At 48.9% G+C, this 23050-nt stretch overlaps 1 protein-coding gene across 1 annotated transcript in view; it reads right to left on the reverse strand.

Annotated features, from left to right (window-relative positions):
• Positions 1-23050, reverse strand: part of WDR62 (WD repeat domain 62) — a 51104-nt gene that overhangs the window by 19517 nt on the left and 8537 nt on the right. The window contains exons 2-13 of the mRNA XM_040253113.1: positions 20458-20549; positions 18754-18816; positions 16365-16422; positions 15962-16132; positions 14662-14799; positions 14075-14257; positions 11561-11721; positions 9869-10058; positions 7269-7406; positions 5570-5748; positions 3217-3308; positions 837-962 (exon numbers count right to left, since the gene is read on the reverse strand). Of these exons, the coding sequence (XP_040109047.1) occupies positions 837-962; positions 3217-3308; positions 5570-5748; positions 7269-7406; positions 9869-10058; positions 11561-11721; positions 14075-14257; positions 14662-14799; positions 15962-16132; positions 16365-16422; positions 18754-18816; positions 20458-20549 (1591 nt within the window). The remainder of the gene's footprint in view (positions 1-836; positions 963-3216; positions 3309-5569; positions 5749-7268; positions 7407-9868; positions 10059-11560; positions 11722-14074; positions 14258-14661; positions 14800-15961; positions 16133-16364; positions 16423-18753; positions 18817-20457; positions 20550-23050) is intronic.

Genomic DNA, 23050 nt, shown 5'->3' on the forward strand with positions numbered 1-23050 from the left:
GAAGGAAGACAGCCTTCTGCGAAATGCTGGCTGTGTGACTCTGGCTGTCAAGTGGGGTAACCGCTGGGACAGCACAAGGGTCATCAGCCAGCACAGAATTAGCCTCCAGTAACTGTCGCTGTCACCCATTTTTCTGCCAAAGTCCCCAGCACCCATCCCATCCTGGACTGGCATTCTGACTTCCTTTTGGGGCACTCGCCTAATGTCAGTTCTCCTGGATCAGAGGTGGAGGCGGGTGGGAGCTGGAGAAACAGGAGTCAGACCCAGCCTAAGAGGATACTCCAAAGCTCTGGCACCGATAACTGTCCTGGAAAGGGGTGGCGCCTCAAGTCAGCACCAGGAAAGTCAGCTCTCAATTTCTGCCAAAGTGGTAGGAAGAGGGGAAGTGTCTTTCCAGCAGCATAGGAACGACTGAGACCCTGCCCACCCAAGAGAGGCACAGCCGACAGAGGGAGACAGTCTGGATAACTTAAAAAAATTCAACCTTTGGGGGACTTCCCTGGTGGTCCAGTGGTTAAGACTCTGTGCTCCCAATACAAGGGGCCCAGGTTCAATCCCTGGTCTGGGAACTAGAGCCCACTAAGAGTTCTCATGCCACAAGTAAAGATCCTGCACGCTGCAACAAAGATGGAAGATCCTGAGTACCACAACTAAGACCCAGCACAGCCAACTAAATAAATGATAAAATAAAAAAAACATTCAACCTTCGGACCCAGCCGGGCTTGAATCCGATGTTGCTGCTCGCTTTTTCCTCTAAGCTGAAGGGGGCTCTGCTGTTATGTGCAGCCAAAGGAGCCCACTGAAGGAGGCACAGGATGTAGAAGGCAGGGGCTTACCAGCGAACTTGATGGCCGTGATGGATGAGGAGTGGTCATCCAAGGTCTGCTCCAGGTTGTAGTTCTTCTCCACGTTCAGCACGTGGATCAGTCGGTCCCGACTGGCCGAGGCCAGCAAAGTCAGCCCTGTGGGTGAGAGGGAGGTCCTGGGTTCTCTGGGGACCACTGGATGGCTTGGCCTCTCAGACAGCAGCGTGACCAAGCTTTCCTGGCCTTGAGGAAGGGGATCTCTGGTTTCCTAACTGCAGCCAACTTGCCCCAGACCCTGGCATTCTACATTCCTCACCATCAGGTCGTGCAGGATGAATCCTGATGGACACATGGACACTCATCCACCTGTATCCATATCAGACACTTCAGCAAAGCCCAGCACACCTTCCTACCCAGTCCAGCTACTGGCAGCCATGGGAGGCCCTGCCAACTTCTCAACCTCTCCAAAACTCCACCCACCCCCTCACTCTGTGCACTCTGGCTTTGTGAGCCTCACATAGGCCCTACTGACCATCTGCTGCCACCCTGCCTTCAGACACTGGCCCTTCGTGCTGGCCCCCTCAAATGGTGCCTACCCTGGGCACCTGCTAGGTCTAAGGCCTAACACGTGATCTGAGGTGGAAGGGAGCTCAGGGGAGGTGTACTGGATGAAACGAAATGCAGAGGGAATTTGGCAGAATAGATATGGGAGAAGGAAGGAGAGAAGAAGAGCATGGGAAAGAATATTAACCTCATCAGTACATAACCTCATCAACATTACATTCCTGCCAAAAAGGTATCATCAGAATCAAAACATGAAGAAAACAAACAAATCCAAATGGAAGGAAATTCTATAAGATGATTGGTCTGTATTCTGAAGAAAGAAAGTCATAAAGACAAACTAAATGAGGCTGTGGAAATAAGCCTCAAGTCAGGACCAGATCAAAGGTGACAAAAGAGCCATGACAACTAAAGGGTGAACCTGGACTGGAAAGACAAAGGCACTGCAAAAGACAACACTGGGAAAACTGGCACAACGGGAATAAGCTCAAGATACGGACTGCTCTGGTGAGTCAGTGGTCAAGAATCTGCCTTCCAATGCAGGGAACAAGGGTTCGATTCCAATGCAGGGAACAAGGGTCAAGGAGCTAAGATCCCACATGCCTTGAGTGCTGCACCTAGAGAAGCAACTAGAGAAACCAGTGCGCTGCAGCAAAGACCCAGCACAGCTAAAGAAAAAAAAAGCCCAAGAGGGATGACAGATTTGGTAAGATGTGCATTGGGCAAGTGCACTGTGGTGAGGTAAGTAGATGTTCCCATTGCTAGGAAATGCTCACAGAAGCATTTAAGAGTGAAAGGACAGCATGCCCTCCTCTCAAGTAGTTTTAACTTCCTCTCAAGTGGTCTTGCCTAGAAAATTCCATGGATGGAGGAGCCTGGTGGGCTACAGTCCACGGGGTCACAGAGTCGGACATGACTGAGCAACTTTACCTTCGCCTTCACCAAGTGGTTTAGCAAAAGAAAAAAAAACAGGGCTTCCCTGGTGGCTCAGTGGTAAAGAACCTGCCTGCCGATACAAGAGACATGGGTCCCATCCTTGGTCTGAGGAGATCCTGCGTGCTATGGAGCAACTAACCCCGTGCACCGCAACTACTGTGCCCTTGCTCCAGAGCTTGGGAGCCGCGACTACTGAGCCCACGTGTGGCAGCTACTGAAGTCCACACACCCGAGAGCCCGTACTCTGAAACAAGGGAAGCCACTGCAACGAGAAGCCCATGCACCACGAGGAGAGAGCAGCCCCCTTCGCCAAAACTAGAGAAAAGCTCAAGCAGCAATGAAGACCCAGCACAACCAAAAATAAATCAATAAAATTACTTTTTTTAAAAAAAGAAAAAATTATATACATGGCATTATTTTATCATGAATGTGTATATACACACACATGCACAAATCGAGAGAAAAGGAGAGAGGGGAAGCAGATAATGTCATATGTGTATTCACAGGGTCAGATAGGATTTAAAGAAAAAACCTGGGGAGTTGTGAAGAATCTACAGGTGTTCATGATAATATTCTTGTAAATTTTGTATAAGCATCAAACTTTTTCAAAAGAACATGTTTGACAACTGATCTATCTTTTCCAGCAGAGAAGGAGCTCATCCATCCATTTACTCATTAACCTTGACCTCTTTAGCCTGAGCACTGTTTGGGATGCTGGGGACTAGGGTAAGCAGGTCAAGTTCTGCCTGCTGGGTCTTACTTTCAGGAGTCCCAGCCACCCTGGTCCCAGGGCCTGGGAACAGGAACTCTTATTAAATGCAGGAGCCCTAGCTGTCAATCACAGTCCCACCAGACACCAACCGCCCCTCCCGGTGGCTCTGCCAGGCAGTTCGTGCCCCCACCACAGGCTCACCTGTCTCCGGCTTCGAGTACTCCAGGCACAGCACCTCAGCATCGTGGGCCTCCACCTTGACCAGCTCGTCCATGAAGGGCAGCTCGTGGATCCTGGGAGACACACACTGCCTGCTGTACCCTGTCCACTGCCCCTGGCCCTCAGCCCGAGGTGCTCTGCTACTAGAGAAGGTCAGAGCAGCCAGGTGGGGGACATAGAGAATACCCTGCCCTAGCCAACTAGTCTACAGGTGCCTGACCATTCTCAGCACCCAGAAAGCTCCCAAGCCTGGGAGCACCTCAGCAGGCACCCCGCCCCTTGTGGTTCCGTGGGTTAGCATCTAGGATGGTCCCTGGGGGAACAAGGGTTAGGGGAGGGCTATTCTCAGAGGTGGTCACTGGGGGTGGGGCAGGGGTCAGAGGTCATACTCAAAGATAGGCCCTATGGGTGGGAACATTTTTGTTGCTTGTTTTGCTTTTGGTTTTTGGCCACGCTGTGTGGCTTGTGGAATCTTAGTTACCTGACTAGGGATCAAACCTGGGCCTTTGGCAGCGAAAGCGTGGAGTCCAAACCATTGGACTGCCATGGAGGTCTCAGGTGGGAACATGTAAAATATATATATTTATTTATTTGGGTGTGCCTGGTCTTACTTATGGGATCTAGTTCTCTGACTAGGGACTAAACCCAAGTCCCCCTGTACTGGAAGAGCAGAGTCTTAGCCACTGGCCCACCAGAGAAGTTCCCCAGGTGGGACCATTTGATTCTAACTTTTTTGGCCACACCCCAGGGCTTGCAGGGTCTTAGTTCCCTGACCAGGGATTGAACACAGGCCCTTGGCAGTGAAAGCCAGGTCCTAACCACTGGACTGCCAGGGAACTCCCTCTCATTCTTCAGTTCAGTCGCTGAGTCGTGTCCGACTCTTTGCGACCCCATGAATCGCAGCACGCCAGGCCTCCCTGTCCATCACCATCTCCCAGGGTTCACTCAGACTGACGTCCATCGAGTAAGTGATGCCATCCAGCCATCTCATCCTCTGTTGTCCCCTTCTCCTCCTGCCCCCAATCCCTCCCAGCATCGGAGTCTTTTCCAATGAGTCAACTCTTTGCGTGAGGTGGCCAAAGTACTGGAGTTTCAGCTTTAGCATCATTCCTTCCAAAGAAATCCCAGGGCTGATCTTCAGAATGGACTGGTTGGATCTCCTTGCAGTCCAAGGGCCTCTGAGTCTTCTCCAACACCACAGTTCAAATGCATCAATTCTTCGGCGCTCAGCCTTCTTCACAGTCCAACTCTCACATCCATACATTCTTAAAGGGTCTCAGATCCAGACTTTCTTCATATTCTTGCCAAATGAAATCAGACAACAGGTCATCCGGGACTAAAATAAGAAATGGTCATCCCAGCTCCTCCGTTCTCTACCCATGTGATCGCAGCCTGGCCACTCGGCCCTTCTTTCCATCTGGAAGCGGTGCAAATGACAGCACTGACACCAGAGGGTCGCTGAGAGGGTTAAATCAGTCTGTACCTATGGTGCTCAGGCCGGCGGCCGGCCTGGGAGAAGACCGTGATGCCTAGCTCTCTCTTTACTGTTTTCCACCGTTCACACCAGGATGCTGTCAACCGGAGCAGCCCCCTGACTTGCTGGGTTTGCCTCATCAGCGACTGACATCGAAACAGCTGCTAACATTTAAAAACCATAGAATTTCACAGGAAAAAATCTGCACAGGAAGTTTTTTTCTGTCGTTCTTGAATGACGGAATATGTGACAACGTGGAGCCTGTCTGCTGGTGCTGCGTGGCGGCTGCCCCTTCATGGGGTGCACGGTCTCCAGCACCCCTGGTCCCTCCCATCCTGCCAGAGACCCAGCACCCAGGCTGTCACTGCTGTACCCTTTCCTGTTACACCTGATCCCTGTGACAGGGCTCATATTCTGGCAGCACCTATCAGGCCTGTCACATCTTGCAAAACCTCTGCAGGGTGGTAAACAGCCGGAGCCCTCAGATGTCCCATCCTCCAACCCCTCTCCTAGCACCCCCAGCTCTAGCTGGCACCTTCTCTGAGGGTTCAGCAGTGGTACCATGGGGCCAAGAAGGTGTCACCCTGCTCTGGAGTCATGCAAGTGTGCCTGTCCACTTGGCAGGCAAAGTTCACAAGGCCCAGTCCCTAGGTAGCTACTCTGATATACTGGGAGCCAGCCCTTCTGAAAGCCCCTTCTCAATTTATGTTCCCAGGGCGGGCTGGCTACCAGGCTGCTACCCACACTCCCTCATTCCCAACGGGCAGCTGGAGGTGCCAAGGCCAGGGCTCCCCCTCACTGCCCTGAGCACCCGAGCCCAAGCTGGGAGGTGTGCGCTAGACACCGCCAGGGCCCACTTGCCTCAGATTTCCACTTCGGTCGCCTGAAGCCAAGTGTTGGCCATCAGGACTGACCTGCATGACTCGAACACCAGCTTTCACGTCCACGGGCATCGCATTCTCGCTCCCCCGGTCTGGGAAGTGTGACATGTCCTGCAGGTGCTGGATGTCGTTCTCCACATACACAACCTTCAGCAGGGTCTGCAGAGAGGAAAAGGCTGAGGTCAGTGCTGTAAGTAGCTCTGAAGCACTGCTGCCATTGTGTCTCCTTACAGCCAGCCTCCCAATCTTGATTAGCAAGAGAACGCTGATTCTGACTTGGAAGCTTCATCACTCAGAATAATTACTATGCCTCCCAGACTCCTTTGCATCTAGATAAAGTTGTGCGAATAAATTCTGGTCAATGAGATGTAAAGCAAGTGAAAACTCTTCTTCCTTCCCACTGTCCAGCTCCCTGGAACTTGGATGTGATGACTGGTGCTCCAGTAGCCATCTTGGGTCATGAGGATAAGGGCCACTCCTTCAAAATGGATGGTTCTTAGGTCTCTAAGTGCTTCCTAAAGCTGCCAAAACAGCCTGGACTTGTTACCACTAGGCTATTTTTATGAGCCAGAAAATCAAACATTTACCTCTTGTTTGGGCTTTTTCTATTGTGTATAACCAAATACAACACATACATCACAGGTGCAGAAGAGAAGATGGTTGGGGGAGAAGAGGTGCTAGTGAGGGTAGTAGGAAAGGAGCACTTGCTTTACATATCCGGCATTAAGGCCCTTTTTTGGTCCAGTGTTACTGGACCTCTTTTGGGTTTTCCAACTCACCAAGCTCTTGCCTATCTCAAGGCCTTTGTCCCTTGGTGTAGAACACTCTCCCTTCCCCTCTTTACACTGCCCAATCCTCCCATCTAAGTTATCTCTTCCTCTAGAGGCTGCCCCTAGTGCCACAGACAGAATCAGATGAATATTCATGTGACCTACTCATGCCTCAGAACTTTCTTTCATGGTACTTATTATGCTTGGAATTGTATCATAGTGTGTGTAGTTACTCTCGTTGTCTGCCTCCTCCACTAGACTGGAGGTGCTACAAGAGAAGAATGTGTCTTAGTCACTGATGTGTCCCCAGCATGCAACACAGCACCTAGCACTGACCCTGGTAGTATCTGCAGAGTCAGTGAGTGCATGATTTGGGCCCTCGCTCCCTGGAGAAGCTCTCTCACTGACCTGGCGACACCCAACATTTCTCCAGCAAAGTGTTTTCTCCCCAGCCTCTCATCATGCCAGCACCCCATCGCTGACCCCAGTCATTGCTAGACAGGGGACACCTCTGCCTGGTTTGGCCCATCACGTGCTCCCCAGGGGGTTTCTAGCCCAAGACTTGGGGAACAATTTCTTCTTTGTTGAGTATATTGGATTGCCTGGAGTAGCTGTGTTCACATACACTTAGGAGAGTAGGAGATGACTCAAAGGAAAGCAAAGAGGAAAGACCATTAGAGAGGGAGAGAAAGAAAACTGAGAGGATACAGAAAGTGACCTGCCTTGGTTCCTGGTTCCTGCCCCTAGTGAAGTCGAACAGCCAGGTTCCGTAAAACTCTTTCCTGCCCTCGACAGGGAGGCCTGGCGTGCTACAATTCACGGGGTCGCAGAGTCGGACATGACTGAGCGACTGAACTGAACTGATGCCTTTGTTCCTCCTAACAGACAGATCACAATGAAGCCACTCACATTACTGAAGATGTTCTTCTGCCAGTGAGAGTCAGGGTTGCTGTCCATGTTCCAGAAGCGGATGGTATTGTCTGAGGAACAAGTCAGAAAAGATCCTGATGGTAGACAAGCTCTCTGATCTTCAAACTCAGGATACACCTACAGTCCCCAGAGAATAAGGCAAAGGGTGTTTCAGGACAAGCACTTTGATGACAACACTGTGAACTACTATTGGATTTTTGCGAAAAAAAGTAAATTGCAGGGCTACCCTGGTGGTCCGGTGGTTAAGAATCTGCCAGGCAATGCAGGGGATACAGGTTTGATCCCTGGTCTGGGAAGGTTCCACGTGCCTTGTGGCAACTAAGCCCATGTGCCACAGCTACTGAGTCTGCTCTAGAGCCTGAGAGCTGCAACTACTGAGCCTGAGGGCCCAGAGCTCACGCTCTGCAACAAGCGAAGCCCTCGTGCCACAACTAGAGAAAGCCTGCAGGGAGCAACGAAGATCCAGTGCAACCAAAAATAAACAGACAAATAAATAACAAAATAAAATCAGTGTTGATGAAAATACAATGATGAAAATATTGAATAATTTGTGACAATAACAACATGGGGGGGGGACAGAACTACATAAAGAGCAGAGTGTTTGTATACTATTGAACCTAAATGGCTATTATTTCAAACTAGTTTGTTAAAAATATAAGATTTACTTATAATCTTCTAGTAAGAAGGTAACTTTAAAATATACAAAAAAAGAAATGAGAAGCAAATCAAAATGGAACAATACAAAAAAATCAATTAAACACAAAAGGTAGTGATAAAAGAATTAAGAAACATCAAAGATAGCAAGAGTAAATCCTGGATAGCATCACCACCAACTCAATGAACATGAATTTGAACGAATTCTGGGAGATAGTGGAGGACAGAGGAGCTTGGTGTGCTACAGTTCATGGGGTCACAAAGAGTCAGACATCTCTTGGTGACTGAACAACAACGTAAGTTCTCTTATGTGGCATAGTAAGAGTAAGACCTACTTTACGAAGAATTACTTTAAATGTAAATGAGTTAAACCATCCAATCAAAGGGAAATAAATAGCAGAAAGATTAAAAGATCCAACTATATGTTGTCCACAAGCGATTCAGTTGGGACTTCCCTGGAGGTCCAATGGATAAGACTGTGCTTCCACTGGCAGGGGGCCGTGGGTTTGATCCTTGGTTGGGAAACTAAGATCCTGCATGCCATGTGGTGTGGCCAAAAAAAGAGAGAGACTGACTTTATATTCAAAGATACATACAAGTTGAAAGTGAAGGTAGAGAAAAAGATACTCCATACGAATAGTAACTAAAAGGGAGCTTTGCATGTCTATTGAAATGTTAGATAAAATAGACTTTGAGTAAAAAGTTATTAAAAGATCAAAACAGACTTTAGCTTTATCTGTAATATTTCATGTTTTTTCCCAAGAAGAATGTTTTTATACATAAATTTTGAAAATTATTTTTAAAAAATATTCTTGTTAAGTGAGAAAAGTACAAGGAACAGAAATCTCAGTTCCATGAAGGCAGATACATTCAAGCAAAGAGCTGGATAATGCCTATTCGAAAGAATGAAGTTATTTCTCACAGTCTTGAATTGGGCCACTGAAAACATCATTTATCTAGCACAAACATTTTCAGAAAAAAAAAAATTGGATACAATTCTTTCTGTAAGAGTTGCTTTATCAGCAAGAAGTACTTCAAATACCTTCAGAGAATGAAAAAGTCCCACAGATTCATTCTCAAAAAATAAAGACTTCTTTAATACTTAAAAAACAACAAAAAAGCAAGCTTCCCTGGTGGCTCAGTGGTAAAGAATCTGCCTGCCCATGCAGGAGACTCAGGTTCGATCCCTGGTCTGGGAAAATCCCACATACCATGGAGCAACTGAGCCCACGCGCCACAACTATTGAGCCTGTGCTCTAGAGCCTGCAAACTGCAACTACGGAAGCCCCAGAGCCCATGCTCCGCAATAGGAGAAGCCCGCAGACTGCAGCTAGAGAGTAGCCCCTGTTCTCTGTGACTAGGGAAAAGTCCACGAAGCAACAAAGATCCATCACAGCCAAAAATAAAATAATAAAAACCAAAAAAAAACCCCAATAAAGTACACAAATGCCCTTGACAGAAAGCTCCCTGAGGTACACATCCTCCTGCTGTGGGGTCTTTGAGCCTGCCATACCCCCAGTGGTGGCTAGCCTCACCCCTCTCTTTCTGCAGGTCCCTCACTAGAAGAAGGTCACACCCTCAGAGAGGCTTTCCCTGACCACTCTCCTTTCTAAAATAGCACCTTTGATCCCATTCCCTGCTAGGTGGCTTTTTCTTCAGAGAGGTATTGTACTCAGCATGTTCTAGATTGATTTGTTCATAGGTGTACCCTAGCACCTGGATGTGAGCTCCAGATGCGGACTCATGTCAGCTTCCTGCTCAGACATGTCCCCAGCACCCAGAACAGCACCTGGCACATAGTAGGGGTCCAGGAGTATCTTTGGCAGGTATGGTTGAACGGGCTTCCCAAACTCTCCAGAAGCTTTCTCAGCTGAGCCCCCAAGCTGGGGCTGAGCAGGGGGAGGGGGAGGGAGAGAGGGGCTCACCTCCACGTTCCAGACGTAGGAGCTGTGGAAGAGCTCCGACCACACCTTGCCTACTTGGTTGATGTCTCTGACATCCCAGATGTAGATGCTGTGGTCCTTGTACACGCAGGACAGCCACTGGTGCATGGGGTCAAAGGTCAGCGCCACTGTATCCGGGTAGGTGGCCTCTGCCTTCCTGTGGAAGAGGAAGCTGACAGGGCCACGTGAGTCATCAGTCACCACCAATGTCACTGAGTAGTGACAGCTGCCTCTGGTGACACCCGAGCAGCCTCCTGCCTGGCAGTGCCATCTCAGATGATCTCTGTGGTAACCCAGCTCTCCCACTCCGACTTTACTGCTCACTCCTCCATCTTCTTCCTTTGCTTTGCTTCTAATACACAGGCTGTAAACTGGAAGCTTCTGCCTGGCCCCTCAGAGTGTTTGAGTTTTCAACTTCTGTCAACATTTCTCTCCCCTCATTTTACAAGGCACAAAATCCATCCTCTCTGAGCACAGGATCATGGCCTTCTCTCTTGGCCTCAACACATGATCAAAATTCCCTGTACCAGTCCTGGCCTGGGGCCTTCCTACCACAGCTACAGTTTACTGAGCCCTCCAGGGTGCTGAGCTGAGCGTTCTAGCTGTGTTGAGTTCCCACAACCTCCAGGAAAGGTAGGTACTATATTATACGTACAGTGACCTGCCTGAGGCCACAGAGCTCACAGCGGAAAGTAGCAGAGCTGACCACTACAACGCACTGTCATCCATCTTCTCCTTCCTTTGCGGCATCTGGGCACCCTCTCCAAACGCTTACCCAGGAGGTAGTCCCAGGCACCCAGCACCCCCACAGACTGACAACAAAGCAGGAAGATATACCACAGCTCAGCCCCTCCACTCTCTCAACATGGCAGCCAGAGGATCTACTACTCAAGGCCTCACCAAGTAACACCAATGCCTAAGGTCCCAGTGGTTGCCCACTGACTTCAGGATAGGCTCCAAGCCCTTCCAGCAGCTTCCATCAATGCTCTCACTTGTCATCCTTCCCCCACCCGGTACACCAGGCTCCAGTGACATGGCCTCCTGCTGTCCCCATGACACACTGAGCCCAGTGTGCTGTCCCCTTAAGGCCTTTGCATTCGCTCTCAGGACCCAGTTCTCCACACAGCTGGCTTCATCTCACCAGGAGGCCTCCCCCAGCCACCCAATCAACACAGACCCATCCCAAGACCCTCTCCTGGAGTCCCTGCTTTATTTCAGCAAAGCATTTATGACTATCTGAAACGATCTTTTTTAATTTTTCAAATGTTTATGTACTCATCCATCATCCAGCACCTTGGGGCTTCCCAGGTGCTAGTGGTAAAAAACTCGCTTGCCAATGCAGGAGACATAAGACACTCAGGTTCAATCCCTGGGTAGGGAAGATCTCTTGGGAGAGGGCATAGCAAGCCACTCCAATATTCTTGCTTGGAGAATTCCATGGACAGAGGAGCCTGGTGGGCTACAGTCCATAGAGTCGCAAAGAGCTGGACACAACTGAGTGACTGAGCATGTATGCATTAAACTACAGATATCACGAGATTTTGCTGCCTCCTTAGGGTCTGTATCCTGCTCCCAGCCCAGGGCTGCCAGTAAGCAGACGGATCAGGAAGCATGGGTAGATACTGGCAGACAGACTCTAGGTGGGCCCCTCTCCCTCCCCGTGCCGGGCAGTACCTGGGCTCCAGGCCCTGGGCCACATCCACCCCCAGGTAGTGCGGCTTGGGCAGGTTGGTGAGGTACTGTAGGCTGTGGGCTTGAAAGATGCGGACTATCCCGTCAGTGCAGCCACAGAAGATGAGCTCCTGGCTGACACAGAGGCAGGAAGACAGGGAGACCTGTGGGGGCAAAGGGGACCCAAGTGGACTTGGTGCTTCATGTGGCCCAGATCAGGTCAGCCTTGGGCCTCCAGAAAAGCTTTATAGTTTTTGGATTTAAGAAGCCCATATTTTGAACTTACACAACAAAAAGAGACTCATAGACTTAGAAAATGAACTTATGGTTGCCAGGAGGCAGGTTAGGTGGAAGAGATAGGGAATTTGCGATGGATAGGTCCACACTGCTATATTTAAAATGCATAACCATCAAGGACCTACTACAGTACAGGGAACTCTGCTTGATGTTATGTGGCAGCCTGAATGGGAGGGGAGTTTGGGGGAGAATGGATACATGAATATGAGTGGCTGAATTCCTTTGCTGTCCACCTGAAACTATCATGACATTGTTAATCAGCTATACCCCAACACAAAATAAAAAATATTTTTTTTTAAAAAGAAACCCATTTTTTGCAGATTTTAAGATTTTTGAAATCAAGACACAAGGTACAGTCACTGTGGAAGAAAAGGTGGCAGCAGGCACACAAAGGCATAAATTGGGGCAGAGTTGTCATTGCTATAGAGGAACTCAGCTGTGTATGGAAAATATCTCCTTAGCGGATTGAGAACTCCGAGGTTACCTGCACTAGAAGTGTTGAATTTTAAGCTTAAATTTGATTCCATATTGCTTAAAAATAACTTCATAGAGAGTATATACTTCAAAGCAGCACAGAAAAAAGTTACTGTCTTTTAGGAAGGACTATCTATTCAACCAGGGCATGCACATAAAGGGGTAGGACATGCCAAACTTCTAGATATAGCTTAGAGTAGTTATGCCAAATCTAGAGAGACTCAGTTTCTGAGTCATCTAAGACCACTGCTCAGGGACTAAGCATCTATCTATCAAAACTTCTGACTTGCTTAAAAGCTTCAGTAGTTCTAGCAGGAGGATTCAAATGAGAAAAATAAATAATGCTCACTGCAGCACTGTTTACAATAACCAGGACATGGAAGTAACCTAGATGTCCATCGACAGATGGATGGACAAAGATGTGGTACATGTATACAATAGACTATTACTTAGCTATAAAAAAGAACACATTTGAGTCAGTTCTAGTGAGGTGGATGAAGCTAGAGCCTGTTATACAGAGTGAAGTAAGCCAGAAAGAGAAAAATACATACTGCATATTAACGCATATATACATGGAATCTAGAAAAATGGTATTGATGAAACTATTGGCAGGGCAGGATTGGAGATTATAGAGAATGGACTTGTGGGCACAAAAGTAAGGGAGGGAGAGACGGATGGAGAAAGTAGCACCAACATATATGCACTATCTGGTGTAAAGGGGATAGCTGGAAAGGCTGCATACCACAGGGAGCCCAGTCTGGTGCTCTGTGATGATCTAGAGGGGTGGGAGGGGGTGGGGAGGGAGGCTCAAGAGGGAGGGATGTATGTATAATTATGGCTGATTCGTGAGGTTGTATGGTAGCAACCACACAACATTGTAAAAATTAAAAATCAAAACAAAACAAACAAAAAAAATGATGTTTAACCAACTAGGAAAGACAGAAAAGGCTCAGAATTCTCTACATGCCTCTTGCCAGGCCGTTAACCCTGAAGCTGAGGTCTGGGGGAGAATCGCAACAGCAGGGATAGGACAAGCAGGAACACTTTTGATGCTTCTGCTAACAGCCAAACGGGTACCCAATCCCAGGACGGAAAGACAGCTTGGACTCAGACCCTCAGATCCTGAAGAAAAGTGGTTCTGCAATTCACTGATACATCATTTTTTGGATTAAAATTTTATGTATTTTTCTTAAACTTTTAATTCTGTATTGGGGTATAGCCAATTAACAATGTTGTGATAGTTTCAGGTGAACAGCAGAGGGACTCAGCCATACATATACATGCATACTAAATTTTTTTGTATTTTATATAGCCTTTGATTGTAAAAACAACATAAAAATTATTAAGTCCATGATACCTTAAATTAAACAAGGGAAAAAAAGTAGTCCTCCCCCCAGCCAAGAATGCCCAGTAAAGAAAACAAATGTGAACTGGATCACACAGTGATGGGGAAACAATTGTACCCCTGACCCGTTACAGGGGCCAGGCAATGTCCTAAGTGCCTTACATACACCATCCCACAGGACACCCCTATCAACTTGGTGAAGCAGACAGCAGCAGTCCCATTTTACAGATGAGAAAACCGAGGCTCAGAGAGCCTCTCCCAGAATCAAATAAGCAAAACCATAAATTAGACCCTGAGCTGGCGTGACCAGCTATGATGCAGGGGCACTGCTGTGTCTCTGGAGACACATGTCATGGGAAGAGTGTTTCCTGCACCGACAGCAGAAAGAGGGGTTGGGGTACCTTCAGGTTGATCCACTTCTCCAGCACCCTCTTCTCGTTGAACTGGCAGAGGAGGCCCGAGTAGGACACACAGAAGGTACTGCCTGCCATCTGGCCCCGGCCACAAGCCACACCACAGAAGACGTTGTCATGCAGCTCACCCAGGATGCCTGAGCGCCCCACCAGGGGCACCGTGCCCGTCACCTGGAGGGAGAGTGGGGCACAGTGAGACCGCGAACAGACAGCCTAGTCCCCAGCCAGGTCACGACAGGCTCTCCTGACCAGTGGACAGGACACAGCTAAATGGGAGAACTAGCAGAAACACCTCCAAGCAGAGAAGGAAGAACAGAACACGCATGCCTCCAGGCAGAGTGGTTGGAGGCCGCAGGCCTGGAACGAGGGCTGCCCTAGGGCCCAGCTGGGAAGAAGAGGTTTCCCAGCAGGTCTGGCAGTCAGTCAGCACCTAGAGAGCAGTCCCAAGAAACAGCAGGCCGCCCCACTGAGAGGCTTTACAGCCACTGCCCCCGAATCATAGTAGAACCAGGAGTCCCTACTACCCTTGACGGTTCTCCCCTAGGCCTGGCTGAGGGGTGGGGATGGAAACTCACCTTTGCTTCGGTGGACACTTCCAAGAACCAGAACCTCACGTGCCGGTTCCCAACAGTGACAAAATAGCTGCTGTCCTCTGAGAAGGAGAGGGCAATGACCCGGCACGATACCTTGTTGGAGGCCACCAGGATGTCTTTCTGGAAGAATCAGGGCAGAGAAGGTCACCCCAGCACCCACCTCACCAGACTCTTTGAGCCTCTTCTCTCAGCCCTGCGTCTCCCTGCTCTCGCCTGCTCCAAGGGTGTCTTCCTCAGGCCCTTCTTTTTGGGGAAACCTACATGTGACCCTTTTATCATTCCCAACACAGAGGAGACTGAGGCCTGGAAGGGCCTCCACATGAGAGGAAGTTCCAGAACTCTCCTCAGGAGTCCAAGCCCTGCAGCCCACACGTGGTGTTGAAGACGGCCACAGCTAGAAGCAAAGGACAGTGCAACCCATGTTGCTGGAGACTGGGCTTCCACTCTGGGCCCCGCGGAGCCATTCACAGGGCAGCTCAGGAAACCCCTCAACAGTCCCATGAGGGAGGTGCTTCTCCCCTACCCCGTCATGCTCAGGGAGGACTGTCGCATGCTCAAGGTCACACAGCAGGTGATGAACAGAGCCAGGACTGATACCCGCTTCTGCCAACTCTAAATCCTCCCCCAGCTGTTCCCAAACCCAGCCTTCCAATGCATAGACCAGAGTTCTCCCAACTCAACAAAGTTGATACTATTACATCCATTTTACAGATGAGGAAACAGACTCACAGAGAGGTTAGGTCACTTGCTCAAGGTCACAGCTGGTCAGTATAAAAAGAATGATACGTTCCACTAGCTGAGAGCTTGTCACACGCCCTACAACAAATGCCTGGAATAGGGATTGGCATGCAGCAGGTGCTCAAGAAATATTTGCTGGATAGGGCTTCCCTGGTGGGTCAGTGGCAAAGAATCCGCCTGCCAATGCAGGAGACACGGGTTCAATCCCTGGTCCGGGAAGATCCCACATGCCGCGGAGCAACTAAGCCCATGCGCCCCAACTATTGGGCCTGTGCTCTAGAGTCATGATCCACAACTACTAAAGCCCGCACACCCTAGAACCCCGTGCTCTGCAACAAGAGGAACCACCGCAAGGAGAAGCGCAAGCGCTGCAACTAGGGAAGAGCCTGCACAACAAAGACCCAGCCGAAAGTAAAAATCATTAGACAAACAAAAAGTGCGCTGGATAAACGCTTTACCAAGTTCTCTCATTTAGTTCTCCCCATGCCTGAGACTCAGGGTGTTCTGGCAGCCAGCTGTCTGCCACCCACCCACCAGCTCTTACCTTCCAGTCCCAGACGTTGAGCACCATGTCGTGCTGGTAGCCCATGGACACAATGTGCTTCATGTTGGGGGAGAAGGCCACGCAGGCCACGCCGTACTTGTGGCCCAGCATTTCCGCCACCTGACTCTTCTCTTCCACGTCCCAGATACGTACAGCAGGCCTGTGCCCATTCTGGGGAAGATGGTACCATTTCCTGCAGCTGGGTTCTGCACCGGGTGAGGCTGGAGGGGCTGTCAGGGCTGAAGCTGGTACTGCCCCAGGGTGTGCCCGAAAGCCATCCCCCACCGTCCCTTGCCGCATCTGGTCCAGGAAGGAGCTATTCCAGGGATTCCTCAGGTCTGCTAGGGCCAGAAGAATGGCCCCAAGACCCCTCCCCACCCACTCCACCATGATCACCACTCACCTCCCCCGTCACTATGTACTTTCCATCAGGGGAGAAGGCCAGAGCGCTCAGAGACTTCCTGGGGACAAGGAAAGGGGTTGATCACTGGTTCCACTGAGGGTGGGCAGCCAGACCCCAGCCTGGCTGTGCTCACAGCACTCGGTGCAATCCTCGCTCCACTCCTCGCTCCCAAGAGGCCAGGAGAGGTGAATGACCACAGTTCCCCGGAGCCAGTGCTGTAAGCTGGCCCAGCACAGCACCCGGTGCATTCCCAGCACTTCCTGCAGCCAGGAGAAGCAGGGGCAGTGCACAGAGAAATGAGGTTTTGTAAAGGCAAAGGCCCTTTCCTCCCCCAAACCTCAAGCCCTGATGGAGTGGATACTGCACAGCCTGTGGGATCGTAGTTCCCCGACCAGGGATTGAACCGGGGTCCTCAGCAGTGAAAGGGCGGAATCCTAACCACTTGACCAGCAAAAAATTCCCAGAGACAGAGAATGATAAAGCAAATGTTGTTAAAATGTTAGCATTTGGAAAATATGGGTGAAAGGTGTACAGGTGCTCTGTGTACTATTCTTGTAGTCTGAAATTATTTCAACGTAAAAAGTTTAAAAATTGCCAGTGCTTACGCCTTACTCCATACTGATTCTGCCTTCTCTGAGGGTGAAGCCTGGGATCAGGTGACTCTGAAATGCAGCCAGGATGGAAACCTCCACCCTGGCCACACCGCCTCCTTAGACAGACCCACCAGTGACTGAGAGTAGACTCTTCTCAGCTATGTGCTTCAGATCAAGGTGACCTATTCTACCACCTGTGGGCATCAGGAAGGCAACCGGGAGGATAAGAATTGGCCAATGGAGATTCTGACAAATGCCACCAACCTCCAGTCCATTCCTGCCATGGAGAATATGGGCCCCAGAGATGTGAACCTCTCACTTTTCCAAAATGAGAGGGCATCTGGATTTTTGTGTAGAAAACTTTGAAGGTTGTCGAGTAAGTCCAATATTTGAGACAAACATTCAAGAAGTATTTCATTTGAGATCACAAAGTGAATAAACATGCTTGGATGGGGACCCACCTCTGCCCTCATCACCAGTGACAGAACCACAGTCAGAGTCAAGGGTCCAAGAAGCCCCTTCCAAGACAGAATCTGTATCTGCCAAACCATATCTCAGGGACTCTGCCTTACGGATTGTAAAGGAAGAAGAAAACCCACATCTTCTCTGTCCACCTGGAGAGCTGAGCCAAAGGAACAAAACTTGAGCTATTTGTGCAGTATTTGTAGAATAAAAAGTTTCAGTGAGGGGAAGGACTGGTGGTCCTGTGGTTAGGACTCTGAGCTCTCACTGCCAAGGTCTCAGGTTCGATTCCTGGTAGGGGAACTAAGATCCCACAAGCCAAAAAAAAAGTTGCAGTGGAGTGCCTTCCTAAGGTCACAACTCAGTGGGGACCAACGCCCAAGGATGACACAGTGATCAGTGGGCCACCAGGCAGACCCCAGGTACCAACTTGGGGCCAAGAGTCTTCCCCAATAAACTGGCAGCTGGAGGGATCTTTCTAAAACCCAAATTACATTCGTTCATTCAGGAAACAAGAAGTGCTGTCAATGTCCTAGACACTGACCTAGGGTATAGGGACAAAGAAATTAACTAAAAGAAAGTCCCTGCCCCCAGACAGCTCATCTTGTAGAGAAAGACAGTAAATATCATCATTGAGGGAATTAGAAAGTATATCAAAAAGGAGTACATTTTGTGGGAAAAAGGAAAGTGGGGAAGGGAAGTAGAGCATGCTAGAGGGCTCGGGTGGCTAAGCATAGCCTCAGCCTGCAAACGCCCTCTAGTGGCTTCTCTTTGCAATCAGCATGATAGCCAACCACTCCCCAAGGTGATCTGACTTCTGGGGCTCCAGCCTCAACCATGGAACTCCTCAAACAACTTAAGATTCTTAACTACTCAACCGGAGATTCAAAAATGACTTTGCTCTTGCTGTCCCCTCTGCCTACAATGCTCTCCCCATACCTTCACATGGGTCACCCCCTCACTTTCTCCTGGTCTCAGCCCCAGGAGGCCTCTGATAAGACTCGGATAAGGGTCCTCTGCCTGCCAATCTGCCCAAACACATCCTCATTTCCTCCATAGCCACAGTCAAGGTCTGATGGTTGGCTAGTAACTTGCAAACTAGTTTAGTCTGTCTCCCCCACAAGCTGTCAGCTCTATAAAGAGCAGCTTCTTATCTCCTTTATTCATGGCTGTGTTCCCAACACCTGGACCAGTGCCTAGCACAGAGCAAACTGAACCTGAACCGAGCGAGTGAATGAATGAGTCACCCACAAGCACCTCCAGGCAGTGTGGGGAAGGAGAGATGTGTCAGGACCTTGATCCCACCCTTACTCCTTGCCCAGGCCCCAGCTTACCTGGCAGTATTAAGAATGTGCTGCTGCTTGTTCTCCTTGGGGTTCAAAATCACCACCACACAGCTGGGGAGAAAGAGGAAAATGTGCCCAAACTGAGGGGAATATTGGGGTCCAGGGATGACTGCACTCCCAACATAAGAGCCCACATATAGACAAGGCTATGTGAGAGTTGGACTATAAAGAAAGATAAGTGCTGAAGAATTGATGCTTTTGATCTGTTGTGTTGGAGAAGACTCTTGAGAGTCCCTTGGACTGCAAGGAGATCCAACCACTCCATTCTAAAGGAGATCAGTCCTGGGTGTTCATTGGAAGGACTGATGCTGAAGCTGAAACTCTAATACTTTGGCCACCTGATAAGAAGAGCTGACTCATTTGAAAAGACCCTGATGCTAGGAAAGATTGAAAGCGAGAGGAGAAGGGGACGACAGAGGATGAGATGGTTGGATGGCATCACCAACTCAATGGACATGAGACTGAGTAATCTCCGGGAGCTGGTGATGGACAGGGAGGCCTGGCGTGCTACCATTCATGGGGTCACAAAGAGTCAGACACGACTGAGCAACTGAAATGAACTGAACTGATAGACAAGGCTCTTTCTGTTCAGAAGCTTCTCTCTTCAGTCTCCTCCTCCCCCATTATCTATGCTGAGAATTCTAGGGCACTTATCATTATTACTGATATCAACAAATTCTTAAAAGAAGCCAACACTCCCTCTGTAGTAACTATACTGCCAGGCTCTGGTCTAATAAAGACTTACTGTTGTTCAGTCACTAAGTCGTGTCTGACTCTTTGCGACCCCATGGACTGCAGCCCGCCAGCCTCCTTTGCCAGGGGATTTTCCAGGCAAGAATACTGGAGTGGGTTACCATTTCCTTCTCCAAGGGATCTTTCCCACCCAGGTATTGAATCTGCGTCTCCTGCATTGGCAAGCAGGTTCTTTATCAGTGAACCACCAGAGAAGCCCACAGAAGACTTATTGTGTACAATATCTTTAAATCCTTACAACTGCCAAGTGAGGTCAGCAGTCTTAGCTGCTTTTCATAGATGATGAAACTGAAGCCCAGAGAGAGCAGTTCTTTGTCCAGGGTTCCCCAGCAGGTCAGGGAACGAGTTGGGATGTGATTCCACACCTGTCAGATTCAAGAGCGTCCCCCCCACCGTCCTGTATTCTGGCTCCTTCCCAAAGACTCAGTAATAGATGCTGTTCATCAGGAATTACTATGGCCTTGCCCTGCCCTGCAGGGGGAGGGGTCCCTTCGGTGCCTAGAACAGTGCAGGTTAGACCAGTATTTGTGGAATAAATGGTTGCAGATGACCTTCAGTCCTCTCTAACTACCAGGAGGAGGGTATCACTAGTTTTGTTTTACCAAAGCAGAGGCTAGGACAGGGGCATGTGTGGTGGAGCTAGGACACTAATGCAGACTGCCTGACACCAACTGTGGCTTTGATCTTAACCTTCTGTCTTTCCCAGAATCGCTGCCACCTCCCACTTGCAGTCACAGTAAGGCTTTCTTAGCATGCACGCGTGCCTGTACCGTTCTAGACATAGAGAGGCGGGTGGAATCCTTCCCACAGCCTTCAGAGGCAGGCAGCAATATCCGCACTCTACAGAGGGAACAGCCAAGGCCCAGAGAGGATCATCAAAGACTTCAGGCTCTGAATTCAGGATCCGTGATTAGAGGCTAGGCCCACAGACTCACTCACCCTGCCAGGTAGGCCACGTGGCCTGTGCTGGGGTCACAGGTTAGGCCACTGCTGTTCTGGGCCGTGATGCCAAGCACCTTCTCCAGTGATACCTGCAGGGAAAAGGCCCAAATCAGAAACACCTGCCCCAGCAGCTTCCCCACCCCTCAGCCATCCATTCAGTCTGTTACTTCCAACATGTCCAGTGAGCTTCTAGGGTCATCTACCAGCAGCTAATGCTTATCTTCTTCAGGACTGCTTTGACAAGCACTGTGCTAAAGCACAGAATGGTGAGGAATGTAGTCAAACCCCTGTCCTCCTGGAGCTCACATTCTATTGGTGACGGGATGATAGACCCAGGAAACGAACGGAATAAATATGTAAAATAGATATCAGGTGATGATGGGAGCGTTAGAGAAAAACTAAGCTTGGAAGGAAATTGAGAGGTCAGAGGAAGGGGAGAAGGCCTCAATGAAAAGAGTAAGTCTCTATGCATCTTATATGAAAGACTTGAGAGCCCACAACCACCCAGAGAAGAAGGTGCTGTTATCAGCCCTATTTTACAGATGAGAACACGGAGGGCCAAGGTCCCACATCTATGAAATAGCAAGGCTGGGATACAAACTCAGGCAGTCTCTGGTTTCAAAGTCAGCACTGTGCTCACAGCAGTGAACAGAAGAGGACACTATCCGTTTGCTCAGTAAGTTGACAGTCTAGAGGTTCAGTGAGTAAAGAAAATAGTGAACTGGAACAATCACACTTAAAAGTTAAAAATTCTCTAAGCAAAATAAGTCAAATGAGCTAGTTCCCATCGTGGCTGATTAAACATTTACAGAGGATGGACTAACAAATCATGATATTTTCATATTCTTAAGAGATTAGTTTCTAATTATTATAAAGTAAAACACTCTCAAACAAGGTGTTGGGCCTCAGAAATGAGAGGCATAGAGAGGACAGTAACAGTCAATATTTATTGAGCATCTGATCAGGAGACAGGCGCTGTTTATACAACTGTATTAACTTATTTAATGCTCACAATAACCCTGTGATATAGTCACTATCATCATCATCTCCTTACAGATGAGGAAAGAGAGGCCTAGAAGGGTAACCCATCTGAAAGTTAGCAGGATTAACCCAGGCAATGGAACTCATGTTGTTTTTTTAATCTGTTAATCAGCATTACTGGGCATGAGCGTAGCTGGTCATTTTTAGACCAGGTCTTTTGCAAGCTGGATGGACTCTGCACCACCAAACAGGAAAAATACATGACATCAGTCACCCAAAATACATAATCACAGCTGTAGTAACTAACAGCAATAGAGTACTTACAATGTGCCAAATGTTTTTCTAAGTACTTAAGATATGTGAGCTTACTTAATCCTCACAAATACGCTATAAGGGAACATTTATATTATTATCCTCATTTTACAGATGAGGAAACTGAGGCACAGAAAAGTTCAAGAAAAAAAGAATTCAGGTTAAAACCCAGGCAGTCTGGGTCCAGAGGTGGTGCTCCTAACCACCTTGCTATACCACCTCTCTGGCACTAATGGTAAAGAACCTGCCTGCCAGTGAAAAGACTAACAGATGTGGGTTCAATCCCTGGCTTGGGAAGATCCCCAGGAGAAGGAAATGGCAACCCACTCCAATATTCTTGCTTGGACAATCCCATGGACAGAGGAGCCAATCCACAGGGTCGCAAAGAGTTGGACACGACTGAGGCAACTTAGCACGCACGTACCACTCTCTGAAACTGATTGTTATTCCTCTCCTTCATATACTTTAGAGCTCACAAGGCACTTTCTGAAACATAAGAGATAAAAGCTATGAATATAAGGTGCTGGGTGAGAGACTGAGGTGGGTGACTGCTTTAGGCTGGGGCTCAAGAAGGCCTCTCAGAGGAATAAAAAAGAAGGTCTTTCAGGGTAGAGATAATCAGGCTGAGACTCAAAGAATAGGTGCCAGTCAGGTAGACTGCAGTAAAAAGCCCAGAGGACTCACCAAACACAAAGGCTAAGAGGCAGAAAAGAGCTTGGAGTCTCAAGAAAACAGAAAGCAGGCCAGTGTGACGGGACCTTTGTGAGAGGAAGGACAAGGGAAGTGTGGCCAGAGAGGTGAGGAGCAGGCACATGCCCAGCAACTGGCAGCCAGGAAGCCACAGAGCAGGAACAAGATCCACCCGCAGGTATCGCGTATCGACCCTTTTTCTGGCATATTCACAATTTCCTTTCATCTCCCTGCAACACCATGGCTATTGTTACCACCATTTTATAAAAACAGATTTCGCAGCTCTGCAAGTTGGAGAATAATTTTTTAAACTGCTGCTGTGTGGACGTTCCTGGTGATCCAGTGGTTAAGACTCTCCCTGCCAATGCAGCAGACACAGGTTCAGTCCCTGGTGTTGGAAGATTCCGTATTTCTTGGGGCAATTAAGCCCCTGCTCTGCAGCTATTGAGCCTGCCCTGTAGAGCCTGTGCTCTACAACAAGAGAAACCACCACAATGAGAAGCCTGTGCACCACAAGGAGCCCCCACCCCTTGCCACAGCTACAGAAAGTCTGCAACACAATAATGAAGAACGGGCACAGTCAAAAGAAATAAAAACAAATAAATAT

Source organism: Oryx dammah, unplaced genomic scaffold, assembly GCF_014754425.2.
Source record: "Oryx dammah isolate SB20612 unplaced genomic scaffold, SCBI_Odam_1.1 HiC_scaffold_13, whole genome shotgun sequence".
Classification (NCBI taxonomy): domain Eukaryota; kingdom Metazoa; phylum Chordata; class Mammalia; order Artiodactyla; family Bovidae; genus Oryx; species Oryx dammah.